At 40.5% G+C, this 24,157-nt stretch overlaps 2 protein-coding genes across 7 annotated transcripts in view; one reads left to right on the top strand and one right to left on the bottom strand.

Moving 5' to 3' along the window:
* The window catches only part of bard1 (BRCA1 associated RING domain 1), a 103,648-nt gene that overhangs the window by 21,459 nt on the left and 58,032 nt on the right, over positions 1–24,157 (top strand). For 2 of the 5 annotated variants that reach the window (XR_007813217.1, XR_007813219.1), the window contains exon 12: positions 19,459–19,588. Coding sequence is in view for 2 of the 5 variants with exons in the window: in XM_018671948.2 (XP_018527464.1) it covers positions 7–114 (108 nt within the window). In the remaining 3 variants the exon portion in view is untranslated. Of the gene's footprint in view, positions 1–6; positions 1,826–15,343; positions 15,448–17,736; positions 17,857–19,458; positions 19,589–24,157 lie in introns of those variants that run through there. The other 3 variants (XR_001960481.2, XM_018671951.2, XM_018671948.2) reach the window with 3 other exon arrangements.
* vwc2l (von Willebrand factor C domain containing 2 like) lies at positions 1,188–24,052 on the bottom strand. 2 transcript variants are annotated; one of them, XM_018671959.2, is made up of 4 exons: positions 23,077–24,052; positions 21,722–22,240; positions 10,211–10,340; positions 1,188–5,071 (listed from the first exon to the last, which is right to left on the bottom strand). In XM_018671959.2, the coding sequence occupies exons 2-4, from the start codon at positions 22,133–22,135 to the stop codon at positions 4,920–4,922; spliced, it is 696 nt and encodes a 231-aa protein (XP_018527475.1). In that variant the 5' UTR covers positions 22,136–22,240; positions 23,077–24,052; the 3' UTR covers positions 1,188–4,919. The 2 variants fall into 2 exon arrangements, with proteins under 2 accessions (XP_018527475.1, XP_050926495.1); XM_051070538.1 differs by lacking the exon at positions 23,077–24,052 and having other exon boundaries at positions 21,722–22,509.

Here is a 24,157-nt window from a genome sequence, read left to right as displayed (position 1 = left end):
TTTCAGTCACTTCTGAAGCTCCTGCCAAGTGACCACCCTCTACACCCCATTGCAACATGCATCACTGCAGATGCAACAATCTGCAACTTGTCTGTCCATTATCAGCACATTTAAAACACTTTTCACTATTGCACAAATTTTGAGTTGACTTAGTATTTTGCTTGTGTTCTGTATTTCACATTCCAATTTGTTGTCTACTGCACCATCAGATGAGTAGTTTTAGAGCAGAATTGCATTCCATAATCTGTATGGGTTTACCAGGAAGAGATAATTATCTAATTATTTAATTGAGAAGGCCTCTTTGATACAAATGTAGGGAGCGTGCCAAAAAAGATCAATGAAGATTCAATATAAAGTGTAGAATAGGAAAAACAAAGCAATTAATTGTTCTGTCACAGCTCTGGCATTTACTGTGAACAAAAAGGAGAACTTTTCCTTTGTGTCCCTTTGGTGTGTATGTGTGCGTGCACATTCCCCACCACCAAAGCTGGTCTGCAGGTACGTGTGCTTTAAGAGGTCTTCTACTGGCCATCTCCCAAGATGGGATTCAATGGGATTAGTCAAGGATGCACCTAATTGCTATTGATTGCTGTGTGCTGCATAAAATTGCTTCCCTTTTCTTGTCCACAGTGGGAGGTGGGAGAAGGCAATTAGCAGTGTGGACGAGATAGAAGCCCAGACTGACTTGTAATGAAATAGAATGGAGGAATGAACCTGTGAGTAATGCCCTTGAACTCGCTGAGCATTACAAAACCATTAAGCACTAGTATCTCCTTATTTTCTCTCAGAGAGCCGTGAGCCAGGAAAATACTGTACTTTTATTTATTTGGAAACATTTTGAGTATAGTAAAGATTAACCGGGGTTGTGCCGTGTCCCGGGTCAGCTGTAAAGTTTCATACCATGTATTGTTTGTTGTTTCTTTCTTGGCTTTATTACATAGACAATGTGGCTGAATTCAGGGAGGTTTGCTCAAGAGCATCTGCCAAGTTTCAATTGAATTTTCCCTCAGATGCTGCTCCCAGTATACATTCAGGAATGCTGTGCTCTTCACAGTAAAGAAGTGCACATTTTTCTGTAGTTGCTAGTTGTGTGTTTTCATGCGATCTTAAGTGATCTTGTGTCCAGTAACATCAGCATAATCCCAAACATGAACATAAAAAAGAAATCCACACTCACTTTTGCTGAATCACACTTCTTTTCAGGTCTATTTAACAAAATAGTTTTTGTCTCAATGAATAATACACATTTCTTATTTCTTATTTCTTTCCCCCCCTCCCTTTTTTTTTTTTTTTACTCCACCTCAGATTTCAGAATACACATTATACGGTTGAAGATATTTACATATGAACAACATGGGGAGCACCAAGGGTTGTTTAACTTTAGAATTTTGGACCCTTTGTTCCTTGTACAGTTTAGGGTGAACCTGTGCGAGTATGTATTCATATACAATCAAAGATCCTCTAGATTTTAAACATAAATTTCAAATTTGTCATAGAAATGATACTATAACACATTTGAGTGCTGAATGAACAGACCCTTGGTGCCCAAAAAACTAATACAGTTGGTTGTATAATAACAGTGTTTCTCTTCCTATTCCAGATAGTTTTCAGGCACACTTTATGTAACAGTTTTGTTGCTGAAAAAAACATGAAGAAAAAAACAATCTTTCATAGTTTCCAGCTACAGTAAGTCGGTGTCTCGTGGAAAGAGCAAATGGTTTACCTTTACAAAATGCCCATGTACAAGCCTGTGATTTGAATAATGAGAAGACGAATGGGGTCATTTTGAATAGACATTCACAGACAGACATAAAGATTCAACAAAGACAGACTGTGTCGCTGATTTGTCCTTGAAACTGTGCAGCTTCACGTATTTGCAAGGAGAAATGTAATTTCCCCCCTCTCGCCCAGGCAGAGGCTCTCACTGAGATGCGGATAGTGCATGTGTGCCACATAAACCTCTTGTGTTTTTAAAATGCAGCCTATTCTCTCAAATGATACATGTAGGCATCTACTGTATGTTAATCCACATGGATCCAGACTGATCTCCCTTAGTTCTCAATGAAAGCAACATCATTACAGCTGTTTAAAAAATCCACCTTCTTGCAGCGCAGAGCAGCATTTTCACCAGTATGGTCCTGCTACATGGAAAAAAACAACAACTACAGTTTTCTCTACCTGTATTGCCTGCTCAGAATACATGATTTGCTTATTTGATTTAATATCTCTCTCCCTTTTTTCTACCCATTAGCAGTCTGAGTCTTATCTCAGCTCCTATGTGTAGAAGAACAGTGGATGTTTTGACTTTCTGTTAACACCTACCACCTCACCTTCTGCACTCCTACCTTCACATCCATTTGTTGAGAGCAGCTTGCAAAATGAAGGAGATGAGCCACGGCTCCACCAAATGCAATGTACCACAGAAGCTTGGGTGGAAGCTGTATCAGAACTATTATGCAGTACAGAAAGTTGCAGTATCACACAGATCAAATTGCATGATTATCCACTTTAATGCTGTCTTTTTTAGAGCCACCTGTGAATCCAAATCTGTATTTTAAGCTGTGACTTAACTGTCCTTGTACTCCCACTAATTCACCCTGCTGACTGTTACTGGAATGTCAAAGGGTAAAATAATGACTTGTTTTAAGTAATACATAACAGTAAACCATTGCACAGAGGAGCGTAAACAAAGTAGCACTTATAGCAGTCTGGGCTGTCCATGCAGCATGAAGCCAAAGATCATGCTTTGTGAATTTTATCTGCAACAATAGCAATAAGGCATCGGCAGTGGCAGCAATGCCTCTGAGCCCTGTCAACTGGCGCACTCACTTCAGTCTTTCTCTGTTGCTACCCAGTAATACAATTCCAATATATTTTTGGGATTCATGTTTAGGTTGAATAATTATGTGGCATTTAAAGTAATTAAGATGAATGAAGCTCCTTTATTAATCCTAAAATGTCTGCAGCAGTGAGGCTGATTGATAAACCGTAGATGTCAGTTTTGTTTTATGAGTCTGCAGACCTCAAGCCGGATAGATGGGCTCTGTCTTTTCACACTGAAAGACACTAAATCACCGTAGCTTAATGATGAAAATGACTGCAGCTCCATTGTTGCACCTAACATTGGACTCCACCCACCTTTTTTCAATTCTGTGATTTCCTCCACCATGTGCTGCACTATAAGGCCATGCAGCACACTTTGCAGGCTGTGAGATTCTTCCAAGAATTTGTTTTTAGTGCCTTTAAAGGTAATACAGCTCTTAAGTCATCGGTCTTTATCCTATGTTCATTTCTGTCTCATTAGAGTGCTGAGAGCCGCTATTAAGCAGCCCATCCATCACTGCCCAGAAATAGGGTCTAAAAGGTTAACAGGAGCGGATTTTCTGGAAATGGAAAAAAAAATCTAGTGATGAATGGCATGAGCTTACTGGAATTCACCTTTGAATTAATGACTAGTATTTATCATCTCAGAAACATCATGTTTTAGGCTCTGGTTGGGTGCTTTTTCTTTCAGACTGGACCACTTGAAGACCACTGTGGTCTGGGAAAATATCAAAACAATACATTAACTTGTCCCTAACTTATAGCCTTGGCCATAACCACACTGGATGAGCTACTCTAACATATTGGAGAAGGGAGGAACCCAACATTGATTAGATAATCTATAGCAGTGGGAGAATGTAATGGCTTTGTATCTTAACAAGACTTGTAGGTTTAAGTGCTTCACTGGGTGCAGATAAACATACTGTGCCTATGAGACTGTGGATGAATGGGGTGCTTGTATGCTCACGTGGACAGTGTGCCTGTGAGTGCTACTTAAAAGCATTCCGACATATGCAGATTCTCTCCTTTTGTCTGCCGGTTCTTGTTGAGTGTGCCCAGCATGCAGGCTGCGGCAGTGCCAAGCACCCAGCTGGATGATTTATCACAGAATACTCCTTGATTAAGGGAAATTAAAGCAGGCTGCTCTTGGCTTGCTAATTGCTTTGATAACAAGTTCAAGCCGTTAGTTAGTGGGAATATTTTGGAGGATATGGACCTCTGAGAGAAAACAATAACGACAATTAAGCCCAGAGGGGCTGCCCAAAGTTGTTGTTTTGATTCAGTGTTGCAGAATTTTAGATCTATCCCTCTAAGTATATAAAAAATGCTTCTCATAGTTGTTGGCTACCATCTTTCCTGTCCCTTAGCTAGTCCTTCAGTACCAACTTACCCCGACTGTGCTGCTGCTATGTGGAGAGACATGACTCAAAATCATGGTATGATGATCAATAAAATCACTGTTGTGGGGTTTTATAGCAGTTTATAAAATTGAGAGTAGCATAATCTAAGTGTTAAAGGTGACTTCCTGCCATAGCGATAAAAACTTATGAAGACACAAATATTTATATGATGTGCATTTTGTAAACAAGCTCTTAGAGTGAAATTGTGAAACTCAAACACACCTTTGCAGTGCTTTCACTGGTGTCAAACCTCATGACAAAAAAAGCGCTGTTAAGTGTGCTTACGGTTTTGTTTTTCCTGCTGTTGGAATTTTACAACACCTGCGTGATTGTGACAGACAAGCAGATGACATACATACATACAGAAATCAACATGAGCAATTCAACATTTGCCACTGGTTATGAAAGAGTTCCAGGAGCTTAGAAACTTTTTGTGTGAGAGCAGCAAGTCAAGCAAGTCAACTTCTGAAAATATATAGGACGATTAAAACTGGAGGGTGGAAACAGCCATGAGACAAGTTCCGTCTTCTTCTCAGTGGCTAAATTTGTATTTGTGTGAAGCTTGTGAGAGCATCTCCTCGATACTATGCTGTCTCAGGTAACTTAGGTATTGTGCTCCTGCCCTGTCAATCATACAAAATGGTGCAGTAGGCAGGGCCTTGCCTGAGCTTTTCCACCATCCCCGGTGGAGTCTCTCTATGACAACGACTGGCCATTGAGGCATTCCCGCCGCAAGCACTGCGCCGGCTTCCACCAGTCTCCGTTGTGGCAGCGGCAGATGGTGCAGTCGTCCACCTTTACTTCAATTCCGGCTGGGATGATCGTTGTTCCAGCAAAGCAATTTGGACCTGCCGCATGGGAAGGGAGAGAGAAAGACAGGAGAGAAGGAATGAGAACGACAAGAAATGGATGTGGCTCTCCTGAGAGCTTCTCTTTTTGGAGGGGTGGTGGAGTGATGCAGAGAGCTGCAGGGAGTTAGGGGGAGTCAGAGCAGACGTACAGATCTTTTCACGGGCATGCACCGATGGGCTTGTTTTTGCAACACTAAAGCGCTTTTGTTAGTCTCCCCTTCTCCCTCGACATAGAGCGCTTTGCATCCTAATGCACCGCGAGCAGAGAAGCCTGCCAGGCGCTGGCTTGGCAGTACATAGAGGCTGGAGTACACAGAGAGAGAGAGAGAGAGAGAGAGAGAGAGAGAGACAGAGACAGAGGAAGAGAGAGAAAGCTGCTTTGAGAGGCAGTAGGGAGGATGGTGTTAATCACTTCAGTCTGTATGAAAAGGCCACAGAACTCCTTAACAATTCCTTACACAGTTTCTTTCCACACACACACACACACACACACTGCACTGACTTCTAAGACAATAAAGAACTCAGATTTATTTTGACATCTGATTCATCCTTAAAACACTGTAGGATTTACTTGCATGGATCCCTTTTTGTCAATAAGATCCCTTTAAATCTGAAACGTGTTTGTTTGTGTACCACTGGAACACCTCATACCCATATATTTGATAATCTCAGCAGATAGAGAGACAGATTAGCCTGGGTACATCTTAGGAATTGCATCTGAGGAAGCCAAAAATGCTATTACCTTTGAGAGAATGTAGTGCATTCATTATTGGTAAACACCACCTGAAATTATTATATCTAATTTGTTTCTCCCAGCCTTGGGTGATTTGAGGCTGTGTATCTTTTCGTCTACCTCTTGAGACAGAAGAGCCAGAAGGTGCCAGGAATTCGCCCCAGTTTTAATCATTTAAATGAAGCAATCAGCAGCTCAATTGGTGTGACGGTGACTTTGGATTGCTCTCAGCAGTCAGCTCTGTAAAACCTGCCAGATTCAAGACTCCTCTACGAGTAGTCATAAAAAACTCATATGTCTCATAACTCTTGAAGACACAGTAGCTTTCACGGCTAATATTCATGGACATCTTAGTGTCCCAGTGAATTTGATTTAGTACGGGCTAACTTAATGCCAGCACTGTAAATGTGAAACAGTATGGTTAGCTGACCTGAAGGGCCCAGTTCCGCATAATACACTGGGGACACGGGCCAGCTGCATGCAAGTCCACCCAACTACTCCACTTTGACACACTACAGGCCTTTTTCACAGAAGAAATTTTGACATAACACAGTGTGAAAAGCAATGGTGTAATTAGTAAAATAAAATACTATTACTATTACTAATACTACCATTCCATTCAATTGAATTACGTAATTTCCCCGAGGGAGTCATCCCAAAGGGATCAATAAAGTCCGTCTAAGTCTAATGTCAGCTCACTCTGTCACTATCATGGCTTGCTGAGACACTAGTGTAGAACATAATGTTTCCTTTCTTTGTAAAGACTTGCAGTGAAAGAGACCTGTTTTTGTCCATTTCATTTAACTCAAAGTACATGGTACAGCGTTAAATGAATGACTTGAAAGACGTCAAACTCACTGAAAGCACAAGATGAGCCATGCCAGCTTTTATGATATTTAACCAAGACCGTGACTTTTACCTAACCTTAACCAGGTCTTTTAATAGACTGGCAAATACGGCTGGCAGTAACTCCCAGTATTTGATGAGCTTTTGCTTTTAAATGTGTAAGGGATCTGGTTCAATGTCTTGCAGTGTTTATGAGTGGAAATAAGGTGCAGGGGGCCATAAATATCCATGTGACACTGACAAAGGAAGCTGTTGGCTACCTAGTATCCCCATCCTTTCCCTCAGCTGAGATGAGACCCATGCTTTATTCGGACCTGATAAAAGCCCTTTGATCTGAGCTTAGAGGAGACATTGAGAGTGCCTGCCAAGTCTTAACTCTCATTGATCTGCCTCTGGACAGCTGGCACAGGTTACAGGACAAACTCAGTAGAGGTTGATGAGGGTAGAGGGTGACTGGTGCTGCTGCCAAGTGTGATTGTTTATAGCCAGATAGATTTGGATCCACAAGGACACAGTTTCAGCTACCTGTCTCCACTCGAAGGACACGCGGTCACCTGTCCGAGCCTGTAATCAACTCATGGCCAATAAAATTTAGTGAAGTCAGAAAATGTTTGTCCTGTGTCAAAACTGTCTCAGGTCATCACTTTACCTGACTGCAAATTTAGGATGGAATGCACATTAGAACTCATTACAGTCTATTTGGCTCAAATGCGATTCTTGCCTGAGGGTAAGAAACGCTTTCATACAAATTCACCTGCCAAAAACCTGCAATTTGCAAAAAAAAAAAAACAAAAAAAAACCACTGCTGCTTGTCCACAGAACATGTCAATCTGAATATGTTACCCAACTGTAACCAGCTCTATGGCACTGCTACTCAGTGTTATGTCTGTCAAAAAAACACAATGGCAGCCTTCAGACCAATAAGACATGGCAGATCTATAAATGGTTTAATCTGATTGTACTGCAAAGACACTTCCCATTTTCAGGCTACTACTTACTATCATTTTCATCATGACAATTATACAATTACATGTATCCCCTGATGCATTTATAGTATATAATTCATGATAATGATTAGAGCTGAATCAGTTGGACTCAATGAATGTGAGGCTCAGAGATAAGCACTCCCACTGGCAGACTATTCCATCGTACTGCCTTCTGTTCTCTGTCACTGTTTTCAGGGAGGAACACCAAAAGGCAGATGAACAAAAAACTACATCCTTATAATGGAAAGCTTTGACAAACAATTGGAAGCCATAACCACTGTTTGGTGAATTGCAGGTTAAAATATACATAAAAAATATGATTAGGCTGCATTTACTTTAATTTTTTTTTTTTTTTCAGGGGGTAGGGGGTGGGGGGGTTTGCACTTACTATTTCAGCCCTTAGCATTTAGGCCAGCCCTTGAAATTTCTGATTGCTTTTGAAATTTCAGCAACCCACAAGCTCAGAATGAGTGGGTTTAGCCAGACCTTTCCCTTGTGCTGGAACAGTACAAATGCAGTGTGGAGATACTACAGCTAAACTTCCTACACAGTAGAGTTTGTCTGCAGATGCAACAGCCCCATCAACCATGACACTGAGTAACCCTGCAGTCATACAGTAATCCATACACAACATGCCTCTGGGAATAGGCGGTCACATAAAATATTGTGAAATCAGCATCACTAAAACACACATTTTAGATACATGTCCCTCCACCTTAAGAGAGTGATGTGACAATAAAATTAGAAACAACACTTTCATTTGTCTTTAATAAAAACATATTAAGTTAATGGTTAACTGTTGACAATCTAAGATACTTTTTCAGCCATTAATTTGTCCAGTATTTTGGTTTGTGACCCATATCAGCTTTACTTTACTTTGTTTAGTGTGAATTACCAAACTAATATTAGTTAAAACATTATACCTGAAAAAAGCATGTTATTGTGTGCATGTTACTATGATGATGTTAGCAAGTATTCAACAATACAATCTCACATAGTTGCTACTACGGCTGTAGATGCCTTGTAAAATGAGAAAGATTTGTCTACACAAATGAAAAGCTTGTCACTGTATTGTGGCATGAGTTGAATAACTGTTGTTATTCTGTGGTTAGGCTCAGGCTGAAATCATAGCCACTACACCAATCGTGTGTGGTGGCAAACTACCAATTGTTGCTATTTGTGCATCCTTGTTATCCTTCACTGGTAGGAAAGCGCATTTAGTGCACACTGCCATTTTAAAAGCCTTGTGCTCATTCTACAGAATTATTTGACACCAATGCCTGCAGCAGGTAAAGTAAAAGAAAAATTGTTGACTGTCTCCCACTGATTGCATGCCTAACTGAAACGCTTAAGTGAACGCCTTCCTTTCACAGTCCCCTGTCCCTTGGCCAAAGATGAGACCCAAACACCATTCCTTCACTGTCCTCTCCCCACAGTCCTCAGCCATCCACTCCCATAGAGATTTATTTGGCTGCCAGAGCCTGACCAGATGCCCTTGGGGAGCCTAGAAACGGCAGGCCTACCCTGAAATGCCAAGGGTGTCACTGTGTCCTGTCATCCTGGATTAGCTCTCTCCTAGCAGATTCTGCAGCCTTGTTAGTGTGGGTGTTTTCTGTGTGTGTATGTGTGTTGAAACAGAAAGAAAGAAAGCAAGGGGGATAAAGAGGAAATGAGAGGAAGTGTGAAAGGAATCGTGGGTAGTTGTGATGAAATGGCCATTTAGTATCCGCTTCAAACTAAATTCCTCCCTTCACATTCATAGGTCAAACACTGCTTGGAAGAAAATGAAAAATATTTCAATTTTTTTTCCCAAAAGAAATAGTTTCTCCTTTTTTGGCATGGCACTTTACATAATGAGAAGACTGAATGCAATAAACAAGGCATATAATCACAAGTGTACATCTTAATGTTTATCACATTCTCATTTGAGTTCAAGAAAACTTCCTTTGCTAGTTCTTTCAGCTCTGTAATTATCTAAGGCTTAGATATGAGTATTATAAAGTGAAAAAATAAAAATCTTTGACTAGACAATGCAACACTCTGTCTGCACTCTTAATGTTGCCCCACAGGCACCCTTTGCCGTTGATCATCCCAGCCAGGATCACATTGCAGACGAGCAGTTACTGTACTTTAGTCATAAAGCTCCATCTGTCCCTCAGGATTGGTGCTGGCAAAGGGACATCTCTCACCTCGCTTTGTAAATAGCCAATGAACCATTGGAATCCTATAAGTCTAATTTAGGAATTGGCTGCGTGTGACAAGGGCACCAGGGCACTGGGAGATAAAAGGCTCTCAGAGGACCCATTAGTCCCTCCTACCATGCCTTTAATCAATGGGCTAATGTTTACTCTGCCTAGTGTGTCATTTATAATTAAAACTAGTACTGCTCATTAGTGTCCGACGGGCCCAAGGTAATAATTTTAATTCATAAAACATCAATTACATCCTCATCCTCTAAAGGCGCGGCCATCAAATGGTGATACCACAGATAAACTTGCCGTCATTGATTTAATGAAAATTTAATGACGTCTGAGGAATGTGAGTTGAATTCCAGAGGAGATGAGTGTTTACCGTTTTTACAGATGGGGCAGCATTGCTCCGGCTCATACACAGGGTTGACACACTCTGGGACGGCGCAGTCGGACACCACACAGTGCACCTCATTATTTGGTTCACAGCGGCACCATTCACAGGGCGACGGCTGTGGACAGGGGGTGGGGGAGAAAAACAGCGAATCTAGGTTAGATGATTCAGTAGGTTTCACCTTTGTGCGTGTGTGCGTGCTCTGCATGACTTACTGCTCTTCAGTTGAAGGAATAGTCTGCTGCTATATGCATATTTGCTGATATTTTCCAATTAAAAAATACCTCTACTATATGCATCTCACACTGTCTTGACAAACACACAAATGAATAAATTATTCAAAAAGCCAACAAACAGAGCCTGTAGCTGACTTTTAATAAAATCACAAGAAATAACTAATAAGGGGGAGTCCATAAAGTTGAGTTCATGATATTTTGTATTTTGCTGCATTCTTCCGTGGCTTGCCTTAGGAAACACTTCAGAGGCTTATCCTACCACCTCTGCAACATGTAAATCAGTGCTATGCAGCTCTCTTTGCTGCTGCCTCTTCCTTAACTCTATTTCACAAAGTCTCTTGACCAGAAAATGAACCGTAATGCAATTACATGAAGTGAAAAAAATACAAACTGTTTCCAAACCATGAAGGGTCAACTGTTCACCATATTAGATTTTCTTTCTGCTCATCACAGTAGATGGTCTTTTGAGGGCCTTGGCGAGTTATCCATGTGAAGGGTTTGAAGTCCAAGACCAAATTGGAGCAGTAAATATTTAATGCATATCAAGTTCTGTTCAAAACCGACTTATTGGTGAGCAAATGTTTGAATGACACTGAGGTGACTAACACAAATGAAACACTCTATAATGTGCTTGTTAGTGAGCTTTAGATGGGATGGTGGACAGAGCCAGGCTAGTTGTTTCTTCATGGCCAGTCTTTATGCTAAGCTAATCAGCTGGTGGCTACAGCTACAAATTTTCATTCAGACATGAAATAGGTGTTAGTTTTCTCATCTAACTCCTAGCAAGAGAGCAACTTTTACTCAAAATGATGAACTATTCCTTTAAAATGTTGACTTTGAAATTAATTATTTGAAATTTGCCATCAACTTTCCCGAATGCATTAGTTGGAGTGTGTTTGCTAAATTTCCACCAACTAGTGAAAAATTTAGTTGTAACAGCAACAAATTGACTGTTTATAACCCTGTTTTGTGTAGAGATAAGTGAAAGAACTGTGGTAATACTGCTTTAATATGACTTTCACCAGCCAGGATGCATCAAGTGGCACAAAATGAGAAGTGTCAGGATTATATTTTTATTAGAATTCATGGCAGTCTGGATGCCTTGCAGCAACAATTGTATGTGAGCAACAATTAGAGATGGAGTTGTTTAAACAGTACAGAGGAATACAAGTGAATAACCCAGAGTGATCATACTACCTGATCTTAAAACAATCATCTGTATATGCAGAATGAGATCTCCAAAGGCTCCTCTAAGGATCAGATTCATGCACATAAGACTGTTTCATCTCCTCTCATTGCCACTGCAGTTTCATTCCTTGTGGTAGAAAATATATCTGTATATTTTGTTAAAGATCAGGCCCCTGACAAGGAAATGATTAAGTGCAGGAACAGCGACTGCATTTATTTGTGGAAATGTTTGTGACTTGTTTGTGTCCCAGTATAAAAAGCAATGTTCTGTCTCTGCCTTAAAAGATTCACACTCCTATTGATGTTAATGATGGTAGATTTCCTCTACTTATTCACTGTGTGTGTTGCATACTTTAGAGTTGCCAGTCTCTGATGAAACCCTCATTCCAAGGCTTTTCCTTTTTAGTTGAAGCTACACTTAAATGATAACAGCTTTTAAGAGATACCCATATCGTTGACAGCTGAATCTATAACATGACCCCTCTCTGATCAAAAACTCTTGTCAGAAATTCCTCTTAAATCTTACACACACAAGTAGTTGACCGAAGTCTGGGTCACATAAACAAACCGCTGCAAAAATATTTCTCTCACAGACTTAAACAAACCTACATTTATCTGCCCTCCAGTTAGAGGCCTCATACAGAAATGTACCAATTAAACAGAAAGATGATGTCTCATGTGGAAGATGGACTACATTTTGTCAAGCTGACAAGGCTTAACCTGCCAGGGCTGGCAAGGTGGGATTTAGGGTCAGCAGTGGAGCATATAGGGCTGTACCTATATCTGTATCTAGAATGATGATGTAAGACTGCATTTCAGGTTTATGATTCTGCAAGTTTCTCAAATGGGGATATTTAGCTTGTCCTTAGGACCAGCAATTACATATATAAAGCTGAGCTTTGTTGTCTGCAAGCTTTCCAGGTTGAGTGAAGATGAGGTACCCTAACCTTGGGCAACATATAAAAACAATTATACCTTACTTTACATTGACACTGCCAGCAGCACAAACCAGTCAGCTATGTTAGGTAATAATAAACACGTCTCATCAGGGGATTGAAGCCACAGTAATTTGCAATAATGAGATGCATACTGTGTTATGTATTACTTAGTTTAAACTCAGTTGGTGTGTTTACATGCACACTAGTTTTATTATGGGGGAATCCTGAATATGTGTTTGGCTATGTAAACATGATATTCTGGGTTCAGAAACCTGCATAAGCACTAATCCTGTTTTTGAGAAAAATACTAGCTGAGCACTGCAACGCCAACTGAGACAGGTAGACATGTCACACCTTATCCATCTACCCAATCATGGTGCACTAACATATTTAGTTTAGTTAGTTATTTAGTTGTTAGTCAGTGAAACTGTGTGTGTGTGTGTGTGTGTGTGTGTGTATTTTTTTCCAAACAATTATTGCTGAAATGAAAGTGAAAGTCTAGCAAGAAAGTCTGAGTGCGGAGGATGAATTGGATTGCTGCTCTTGTCCTTTATTACTGCTGATAAGATGGAGAAACTGAGAGGAGAATGCAGCAGAGTCCTGGCAGGCAGAGACAGAAATGGGCTCAGTCTTAAATGCTGAAAGAGCTCAGTTTGTACAGAAATGAAGAGTGGCTGGATGTGGAGGAGTCAGACAAACTGGAATTGATGCAGACAATCAGAAATCTTCGTATTACTGAAATTATACATAAAAGCACATAAATAACCATGTTCCTCGTGTTCTACGTACACATTATATCCACAGTATAATTAACACAGAAACATGCATCCATCGTTTTATGAATGCAATGTCACTGCTTCCTCCTCTGGTGATAGGAGCAACAGGCTAACAACATAACATTCCTTTGCAGAGCCTTAACTTAGTATTAGATGGTCGATTAAATGCCAGTCAAAGTATCTAATTATGGGTAAAGGCACAACACAAACATGGATTCACTGTAAGAGTAGGACAATTAGTTAAGTGGATGGTAAGGATCCAGCTAACTTCATTTTTGATTCATATTTGATCAGCTGCCAAACACACAGAAAGGAAATTACTCCAAGACGTAAAAATGGGGACAATTAGACACAGTTTCACTAGATTCTGTGTCTGGCACAGATACAGTTTCCCTTATGCCATAAGGCATATTGCTATCTTTAAGAGGATAGAGAGGGAGACAATTACACATCATATAGTTGTCCTTAAAGTACACATTAGTGATGCATGACTAAATCTGTTAAACCTTTCATTTGTTTTTCTTAGCAAATGCATTGTGTCAAATAGTGGCTGCTGGTAAATTGTAAGAATGAAATTGAATTAAACTCAACATAAGAATTAACATATTTTATTCATTTGGTTTGAGGCGATGCAGTCTATGCTTGAAATAGGTGTGAGCCAGAAACAACAAAACTGAGGCTTAGTTTTTGTTGTTTCTGGCTCACATTCATTTGTATTATTGTAAGACTGACAAGGAATGGGCAGTGGGCTTCTTGACATACTGTGTGTAGTATTCAAAGTCATACAGCGGTATTTCTTGATCTCACAAGTACCACTTCATCCATGTGGTATTTATGGGTATGGAAGACAGTCGTGTTTATTCACATCACACATCGGCCTTTAAAAATGAATCCAAAGCTGAAGTGGCATTTCGCTGTAGGTTAATCTGCTACACTGGCCAGTAAAGCATCTCAGGTAGTAGTAGCCTGCCATCCCAGATGCTTCACAGACAGAAGTATGTCAAAAAGGTAATTTGAAAGAGAAAACTACTCCATCTACTTATAACATATTGCAGATTCCTTCAATGTATTAGGCTGCTCCTGGTGCTCTCACTGCATCCTTTTGTGTGAGGTCTACTGTGAATAGGATCAGTCATGCCTTAGCCCAGACTCACAAAAGAATATGGAGCACCAGCACTGAATTTAGACGTGCTGCCAGATGTTTTGGTGAAGTCTCCTGTTGTCCCCATCTAAGTGGCTGGGTATTAGAGTGAATCGGCTGTCATGCTTTTCATTCCCACCCTGAGACAAACGGAGACGGGGCAGCGGAGCAATGAATAGTCAAATAACCTTCAGCTGGGGTAAAGTGGTAATGTAAAATACTTTGAGGGTGGACAACAGGGTCACAGGAAACTCACCCATGCGGTTAATAGGAATGACGGGAATGGATTGACAGTCAAACTGCATGCTGTTGTCCAAGTCAAAACAATATTTTACTGGTGGTCAGAGAATACAGAGAGAGAGAGAGAGGAGGTAGAGCTTGTGGATGCTAAAAACACTGTTGATGTTAATACAGGGGTCAAACCAGAAAAAACTTGTCTGAAAATTCTTTGTGACCTAATTGTTTGCACTAAATAACTTCTTATAATTAGGATCCTTGTTGCTGCTGGCAAATTGGATAGGAAAATCAATTTGAGCAATCATTTTTACACCGTTTATGGCTGTTTTTTTCTCATAGGTGTCAGTGCTGAAAAGCAGAGTCACTAATTACTATTGCAATCTGCAGGCTGTGTGTTTGTGTGTGTGTGTTGTTTTAAAGCCATTATTGTGATTGTCTGCACGTGTGCTTTCACAGTACTTTTCTAATTATGGTGCACCAAGTTCTGCAAAGACCTTTGTTGCTTCGGGAGGAAAATTAAAAGTTACGAAATAACAGAAATTACAAATAACAGTGTTTTCTCTCATTTTTCTATCATTCTATCATTTTTATCTAATATACTGTAGGTGCACAACATTTAAGCCCTCCTCAGTAGAAGGCTGTAACTGCACTGCACCAGACAGATTAGTACTTGCTGCATGGGGATTTAAGGAAAGGTAAGTAGAATTTAAGCATTAAGAGTACATATTTTAGCAGTTATATTACTTGCAAATTAATCAGTTAACACTAGCTGCTTCTAAATCGGAAAGATAGTCTGATGGTGGAAATCTTTCATGTACTGTGATCGCTAAAAATGTTGGAGCCCTCCCCACTTTCTCAACTCTGTATCCCTTCCCGAGGGGGGATCGCAGGAAGCACGGATGGGATTGTTCACATTTGAGTTCACATCCCAGCCCTAGCCTGACGATCTGGGATCTGAACTCACCCTATATCTCCTGGTTCTTGATTGCAGCTGCGCTGAGGCCAGAGGCACGCCGGCAGCCATGCTGGGCGGGCTCGTCCCTTCCTCATCTGATGGGGAACCCTGTAGGTGAAACACCTACTAAGGTTGAGTGGCATGACTCTCTTAGAGGGCAACAAAACAAAAGAATAGAAAATACACCCACTGGTAGTAAATATGCACCTGCAAAATCTAAATCAGTATTAATCACTATGTTGCTAAAAGAAAATACTGAAATGGATAAATTGGTACTGGGAAATGCACTTATGACTTATTTATCAGCTTCAGATTCAACAAATGACAGCCTGCCACTGCACTGCAGTCAAATGCTTTGTGCTGAATGAATGCCCACTTGCATAATGATGACTGTATACTGTGCCCACATGGGACTTAATGACTGACCTATGGGATTATCAGCATAATGAAACTGGAAAATTAATCAGGTGTTAGATGATGCCAAACTATGAATAGCTACATTAATTCACCATTCAAACTCAGGCATCCGAGCAACCCAGAAGCTGTAAACTGACCACATCTCTTTTGTTAACTATCTGAGATGCTGTCAGTGTCTCTGCATTTCTTCTCCATCATCAGCCACGGAATCTAAATGCAAACGTCTGCATAGTGCAGCGTGATTACCACAAAGGAAATGCCAATGAGGCCCACACCAAAGGTTAACCTGTCGGGATCTCTAAACAGGGGTCTGTATCTCAGATATGGATGGCCTTTGGTTTCCTTGAACACTGCGGGGTTCCGAGGCTTTCATGTCCTCACTGAAGAGACTCAACCTCCACACTGGATGCGGATAAAGATATTAGAGTTACTTGTGTGGTCTCAGATGGGGGAGGGTGAGCATCCTGCTCCAAAGATTTAATTTCTCTTTTCTGTTATGCCATCTTCAACAAGATAATCAATACAAACAAATGACTGTTTTTGTTTATTTGTTTTTTTTTTTCTCCCCCAAGCATAAAGAAATGCCCTTCCCTCTCCAGGGCCAAGGTTAGCATGAAGGTGATGGCTATTGATGCACTTGATCTTATGTTAAACTGTTTGGCTTATGCACACACAGCAGCCCTCACAAAATCTGTGGGCTTGCATCTCAATGCTGTCTTGATGCTGTCTGACGTGTAAACATATCAGTCAGTAAAGATTAAGTACATAGGTTTTAAATGGGCTGATCCCACACACTCATTATTAACAGCAACACCATGTCACCTTCATGCTAATATGCCAATACATAGTGTAGGATGCAACTAACCAAAAAATCAACTAATCATATTAAAAATTGTCACAATTTTTAAAAGCCCAAGGTAACATCGTGAAATTGTCTGTTTTGTCTGAGTAACAGTTCAATTAACATTCAATTAACAATAATGCAAACACAGAAAACAGCTGTCTGATTGGTTTGAAACAGTAATATTTTATGTTTTTGCTTAATTAATGACCATAACGACATGTTGTTTGACTCATCAGTTCATCAGCTAATTGTTTTAGGACCAGTATAATGGCCCCTAGAGGCATAAAAATCATTCATTTACATTGGGAAACCAGAATGCTAAAACTCTCCCCTGCTTTTAATCTGTTTGGATCTATACACACACACACACACACACACACACACACACACACACACACACACACACACACACACAAACACACAACAGCTACATATATATAATGTGTATACATATATGTATATTGTGTATATACACCATTCAGCCACAACATTGTAAGCAGTTTTAATGTTACCATTTTAATGTTGTTAGTGATTTGTGTACATGCCGGTGAAAATTAACATCATCTGAAAAGGTTTTCTATTAAGTGATGAACAATACCTTGTCGTATTTGTTTTTCTTGTGGTTCTTTTGGTTTTGTCATTTACACAGATAAACTGTTGCAGAATGGTTAATAATGATGCTCGTCTACATCTTAGGTCTACATCTTTTTTGGCTTAACCCACTGTGTAGCCCCCTGCCTGATTCAATTTGCATCAGTGACACAACATGCTAATATTCACAGGTGTGACATCTTCAACATCTCAGAGCAGACATGTTGCTTTGCCTTGAAGTCATAATGGATCCAAACTGCAACAAACATACAGCTAATTATAAGATATTCTGCAGGAGCCTTGCATGGAAGGTAAATAGAAACAGATAATACACATACAGTGTTTCATCATACTGATGTCTGACTTAATCAGGTTGTGATCCTTGTGTAAAGCACAGTTTACTTTGGGTTCCCTTAAATTTGTAGGACTCACTGGGGGATGGTTAAACCCAAACTTATTCATGTTAGTTTAAACTGCAATGAGATTTTTTATTTTTTAAAAAGGAGTTTGTGATGTTTGTTTAGCTTTACAGTCAGATGTTATGGAACAATCCCTTCAACAAAGGCAGCCCAGGTTCATGTTCCTCTTTCACTGTTAGTTGGCAGCCTTTATATATTTGTTAACTAACCCCAATTATTATCTTTCCTTAAAGCTGTAATAATCATTATTTTATATGAACAATGGGTCAAATAACTATAACTAACAATAGAAAATTCACTGCAGCTCCCCTCAGCTTCATGGAACATTTTATCATCTTTCAAATTATTGTTTTGGTTTTACAGTCTGTAACTTTACTGTTTTGACTCACTGTCAATGCTCTCATGAACCTCATCTCAACCTGCATCAGTCAGCAGTGCATAGTGAAAATTCTCTTTTAAACCAGCTGTACACTGCCTGTGCGACACTAAACAGCAGGCAGACAATGTTTGAGCTTGTGAACAGTGTGGAATATTTAGTAGCTAAAGATCCTAAATTTTCCCAAGGGTTGGCAGAGACCAAAAACAGAGCTAAAAGGAGAGTGAATGCTGGACTAAGTTGCATAAACAGCCAGAAACCCAAATAACCCAAATAAATTCTAATGTTGCTGCTTGGCCAGTTAAAGCTATAGACATCAATTAGAGAGATACCTAATTCGAACCAATATCTCTCCTCACATCTCAGAACAGCCCTCTGTCCCATGAAGGATCTGATATTGCCTGTTATCATCATTTACTGCCCTCTTGTGGCCGCGGTAGACTTTTGTTTCCCAAAACTAGGTTGTGATTCCATCTATTATTTCTGTCATTTTCATGCTCATGGCTAAGGCTTTTCAAGCAGAGGGTGGGGCAGGATTATTTGGACATTTGCTCATTGTGGGTAATCTTGGGATCTCTGACAGGTAACTAGCTATAGCTAGCCATCGACAAGTGTGCGTGTCAAACCTCCCTTGACTCAGCTTCCACCATTCCAAGACCAGTCATGATACTGCACACATTATCATACACATGCACAAATGTATGTGGATACTGCACTTGCGCAGTGGAGTATTACTTAAAGACTCTTTTCTTCCTAAGCGTTAAGAGGTAGCAGCAGCAAGTAAACAATTAAATTACACTGTGATTTATCATTTCAAAACGTCATGTTACTAATCACCTTGGTCAACGTATGATGACAAGGAGTCAGGGTGTACTGTGGAGAGGCTTTTAATAACTTCTTTTGCTTCTTCTTTTGAGTTTGAGATGCCATATTGAGGCAGGAAAATACAGGATTCTGCATTGTCACTGGAGTGTGTCACTATCAGTTAATGATAAATCTTTTGAAGATTACCATGAAAGTGTTTTTCTTTTTTAGATATTTTCCTCTGTACTGCACTATTCTGTAAGTATGTTTGTGTTTACTGTGGTTATAGAGGAATAATCCTAATACTTCTTCAGCCAGAAGCATCTGCGGAGAGGTGAGGGTCCAGGCAGAAAGATGCGGGAGAGAGACTTTCAGCACAGGAAAGACAGACAGCACAAAATCATGAATTTGAGAGAGATCTGCCACTATTACCATCATGAAAAGGTATGTTTCAGTTTTGTCCATTTTTCTTGGTGTAATACACAGCTGAATCTCAATTTGAGATGATGGCTTGTGGGTGGGCGTGCAGGAGGGTGGAGGGGGTGGGGATGTAGTTTGTTCTTTGGCTCTGTTTGCTTATCTGTAAAAGTCACTGCATGTCACTGGTCTGCTGGTTGTGTAAATAGACAACTATTTGCTAACACATTTGCCTCAGTGGCTTCATAAGGTAAAACCATGTCAGTGTTGAGTGTATAAATAAATAAGTAATAATTAAATAAAAAATAAAGCAATTGATACTGCTTTAACTGGCTTTACTTAATAGAACTATATCATAATGAGTTGCTACTCATATGCAGTATACTGTAGCAGTATCAAGTTGTAAAATATTAGCTTTGAATACTTTGCACATCAGTACAAAATAAATGTATTGTCTCATACTAAGAGATTTTTCAATCCAGTAGTTTTTTTTTTACAAAGCATCTTTTTAAGGCTGAAAGCATAAAATGTCCATGTTTTAATAGGTTTTGTACAAATGTAAATAAATTCAGCTAATTGCTAGCAAATTTTTATCAAAAGTACTTGGTGTGTATGAATTAGAGGTCTCCTAAACAGATAATTAAGCAACTTTACATGTGTGTTTAATTTGTTTCTTATTTGGGTTCACACATTGTTTGATCGCTGATATCTCTATAGCAGCTGTCAATACTGCTGAACACCTCACTATTCCATCTCTGACTATTATAGTTAATCATGTAGATTATTTTGAAAGGTTAGTTTTAAGTATTCATTTACTTCTAGATACTTCACATTGTTAAATGTGCAACAGCATTGTGTTGTTGTCATCACACATCCTGTTTGCTGGCTTGTCTCCCAGCTAATATTGGGTTCGCTAGATGTAAGTGTCCTATATCTAAAACTATGCAATAACATGTAATTATTAAGTCCAGTTACTGATGTACATATTTGCGCAGACACAACCAAATGCCACGATTAAGCATAGAGCTATACCACTGTTTAGGCGACATTATGTCATATTACATTTCAATCACATACAGCCCCAATCCACTCGTGAGGAATTTGAATGAGGAGGTTTCCTCATGGGCAGCAACAGTTTAAACACAGACTGTAGTTGTCATGCTCGTAGTGTCATTTCTAATCAGGCAGTACTGTCATGCTCCATAACTGCTGCTGAGACACTGGTCTGATGGGTAGAAAACAGTGCTCCCTTTGCAGAAGACATAGGGAAACTGGATCTGTCAGTGATGACTCAGTGTCCACAAATCAAAGCATTAAAACTCTGTTTTAGCATCTTTCATTTTTGTAATGCTATGTGAATGTTCAGTTGATAGTGCAGGGAGTTGTGTGTGTGGGTGGGTTGAGGGGGTGACATCACTCTGGGAGGCAGCCATCTTTGTGCCCTTGGCCAATAAACACATTTCCATGATGCTTTTACAGTATGCCAAGATGCCAAGAGCAGACATAAATTCACACTAACTGAAAGCCTCACTGACCTAAACCCTAACAACTTGGTCAATGATACTGTTGTGCCCTTTTGAAACAGCAATCATAAAGATGATTGCTATCAACAAGTTGCAAGACCAAAAGCAGCATGAAGATGTTTGATCTACTTCAGTATTTCTTGCCTTGTTCCCATTAGACACAGTGCTACCATCATGACATTTTTGAATTGTGTTTGAATTTATTCATCTGTATCATTTGACATGAGCATGCAAGTCTAGTTGGGAGTGTTCATATGACTGTATATGAATAGCCCAGACAAATTGCCATAAAGGGCTATTGTTTTAGTGGCATCCGGACTTGAATTGGAGTGACTCATTGATTGTGACTGACTGAATCTACCTGGCAAAATGAAACCACCTCATCAGCATCGGTTGGGCACTATCCCAGGCCTCAAAGGAGTTCAAGTGTGTTCCTATAACTTAGCCTATTTTACCACCACTGTATCATAAAAAAATCATAAATGCTCCTCCAGTGAGACACAGGGATGAAGTGCATATTGGAAATGTTGATGGCATATTTTATTAAATGCTAAAATTCTGCCATGAGGAATACAAGAAATAAACCTTATTTGAAAGCATGGCAAGGTTAGACCTTATCTTACAAGTCAGATCTTACCTTGAATTCCTCCAGGATTTTATACGTTTTCCCGCGGTACTCGCAAAAGTTTTTAACCTCTTTGCACTCGGGGCAGCATCCATTGTGTTCCACTTTGGTGCACTTGGGATGCAGTTTGGGGCACTCGGGCTGGTCGCACACCGGCCCGTCCTCCGTGCACACGCATGGACAGTTCGAGTGTCCCGGGTAGAAGCGCTCCCCGAGTTTGTAGACGAAGCCACTGTCGTCCACGCACCCTTTCCCTCGGTAGTCATCGAAGACGATGTTCTCACCGGCGGTCCGCTCCGCCTCGTCCGCGGCGTAATCCTCGGGGTTACCCACCGAGGCCGGAGACACGGCGCTCAGGGCCAGGAGGAGGACGAAGGCGGGCGTGAGGGGAAGGCCCATCCTTCGCCGCGGCATCGATATCCACATTCAACAAGATCGTGTGGATGTCATCTCTAGGCTCCTGGTATCCTCTCCGGATCGGTCCTGCGCTTCAGTATCGTCATCATCATCATCACTTCAGTAAAAAATGGGCTGCAGTGGAAAAACAAAGGAGATGATGTGTTGGATGGTGATTCTACTGCTGTTGTTTTGCACATCCTGAAAAACCATTGAACCTCACCTTCCCAGTACTTTTCCTTTTTGCTTGGGCCTATGTATTTTTCATTTGCTGCGTCCTACTGCTGCAGCCAATAATATTGATATGGATCATTCAAGTTTATTTAAAAGATAGAAAAGATAAAAAAAAAATAAAAAAAGGATAAATGCGGCTCACTCAACTGACTGTTAACCTACTCATTAAATCAGAAAATAAAAAAAACCTCTGTTAGCACAAGAAGCATGTAGTCTGTGTGCGCTGTTGTGTGTGTGTGTGTGTGTGTGTGCAAGGTTGCTCAGATAGGCTACAAATGATCTTCTTTCCAAAATCTCAGCAATAGCTGAGCGTCCAGCAACACGGGGAAAATGATTAAAATATCCATTATCTGGAGTGGGTGGAGTGTATTCTTCGCAGTAATCTTCTCCACATTCAGTAAAAACTCTATGGGAGCGACCAGAGACAACAGGTAGCTATTAGTCTGTATCAGATTCCCATGAAGCCATTAATTATACAAATCACTGCTTTAACACTGGATTTGCAGTAACCTTTTCTTACTAAATCAGCCATGTAATATGCAAATTGTTAAATACGCAGTGATTTAACCCAAAATGATTTACGCCTTCCAAATGGGAACACACATAGAAAAAAATCCAGACAGTTAAGTAATATATAACAGAAAAACGGTTTGGTTTCTAAGTGTTGCATGTCTTGACAGATCAATTGAAATGCCTGTGACAACAGGGATGTAAATTAAGCGACAGGGCAAACTCACCGCGTTGAAATAGCTTGATATCCACTTAGTGTGAAGCCAGAGAGGAGAGCCCAGCACACAGAGGGCTGGAGCAGATTACAGATAGTCGCTTAGCCTTTTGGAAACTTCACTTTATCCACAGGGTAAATTCACCAGGCTCCACGAGACACTATAATCCTCCCACCCCCCCTCTTTTCTGTCGTGATGATGGGTTTAAAAGCAATTAAACACCAGCCTTTTGGAGATATGGTTCCCCCATTTCCAGTGCAAAGAAAACGATATCCACGTAAAAGTAGGTCTGCTTCATGATTATCCTCAACGGACTCACCTTTTATTTTGAGACAATATCACAGTTCACGTCCAAAGGCATGCGGTGCAGAGAGAAAAACGGAGAGAGGGAGAGAGAGAGAGAAAAAAACAGCGAATAGCTAGAAAAATCCTCTATAGCGTTCCCTGAGAATCCGGAGTCAATTCAATATTTCCCAACGTTGCAGGTGAATATTAGAAAGCAGCAATCAGTCTTGTAGCACGTATGTGTAAAGCCAATACATCCAGCGGTTGCGTGAAAAATGAAAAATCCCGTTAGGTTAGAAGTTAAGGAGCATTTTAAAAAATTAAACCATTAGGCAATGAAGCAGGTCATTACGTGATTTTCAGTTTTCGCCCGAGGTCGCATTCATCGTCAGCAGCTGAGACTGAGGAGGGAGCGCTCCGACTTTCAGCACCTTGGAGAGCGACTGTCTCCTGCGTCCTGCACTGAGCAGAGCATGAGCAGAGCGCCCCCCACTCTCCTCACCCCCAACCCGCCCTCTTCCACGCCGTCACTCAACAGACACAACAACGCTCATACCCCACGATCCGAGAACAACTCCGTCCGGATTTCTCGAACTGGCCCTGCAAGAGTTAAAGACTGAAATCAATTCAAACGACGAGATAAGTGGTCATTGGTCAGAGGGGTTCCCGGAGGAGCAGCTGGTAAATTGAGTAGGTAGGTTAGATCTGTCAGATGTGTAGAGTGCCTTTTTGTGTCTGTAAACGGGTGCGCGTGTGTGCACGTTTGTGCCATCATCCTTCCGTGCGTGTGTGTCTGCGTGCCTGCGCA

Source organism: Lates calcarifer, linkage group LG1, assembly GCF_001640805.2.
Source record: "Lates calcarifer isolate ASB-BC8 linkage group LG1, TLL_Latcal_v3, whole genome shotgun sequence".
Lineage (NCBI taxonomy): Eukaryota > Metazoa > Chordata > Actinopteri > Centropomidae > Lates > Lates calcarifer.
Note: the sequence above shows the minus strand (reverse complement) of the source record. Positions and strands in the feature narration are given on the sequence as shown.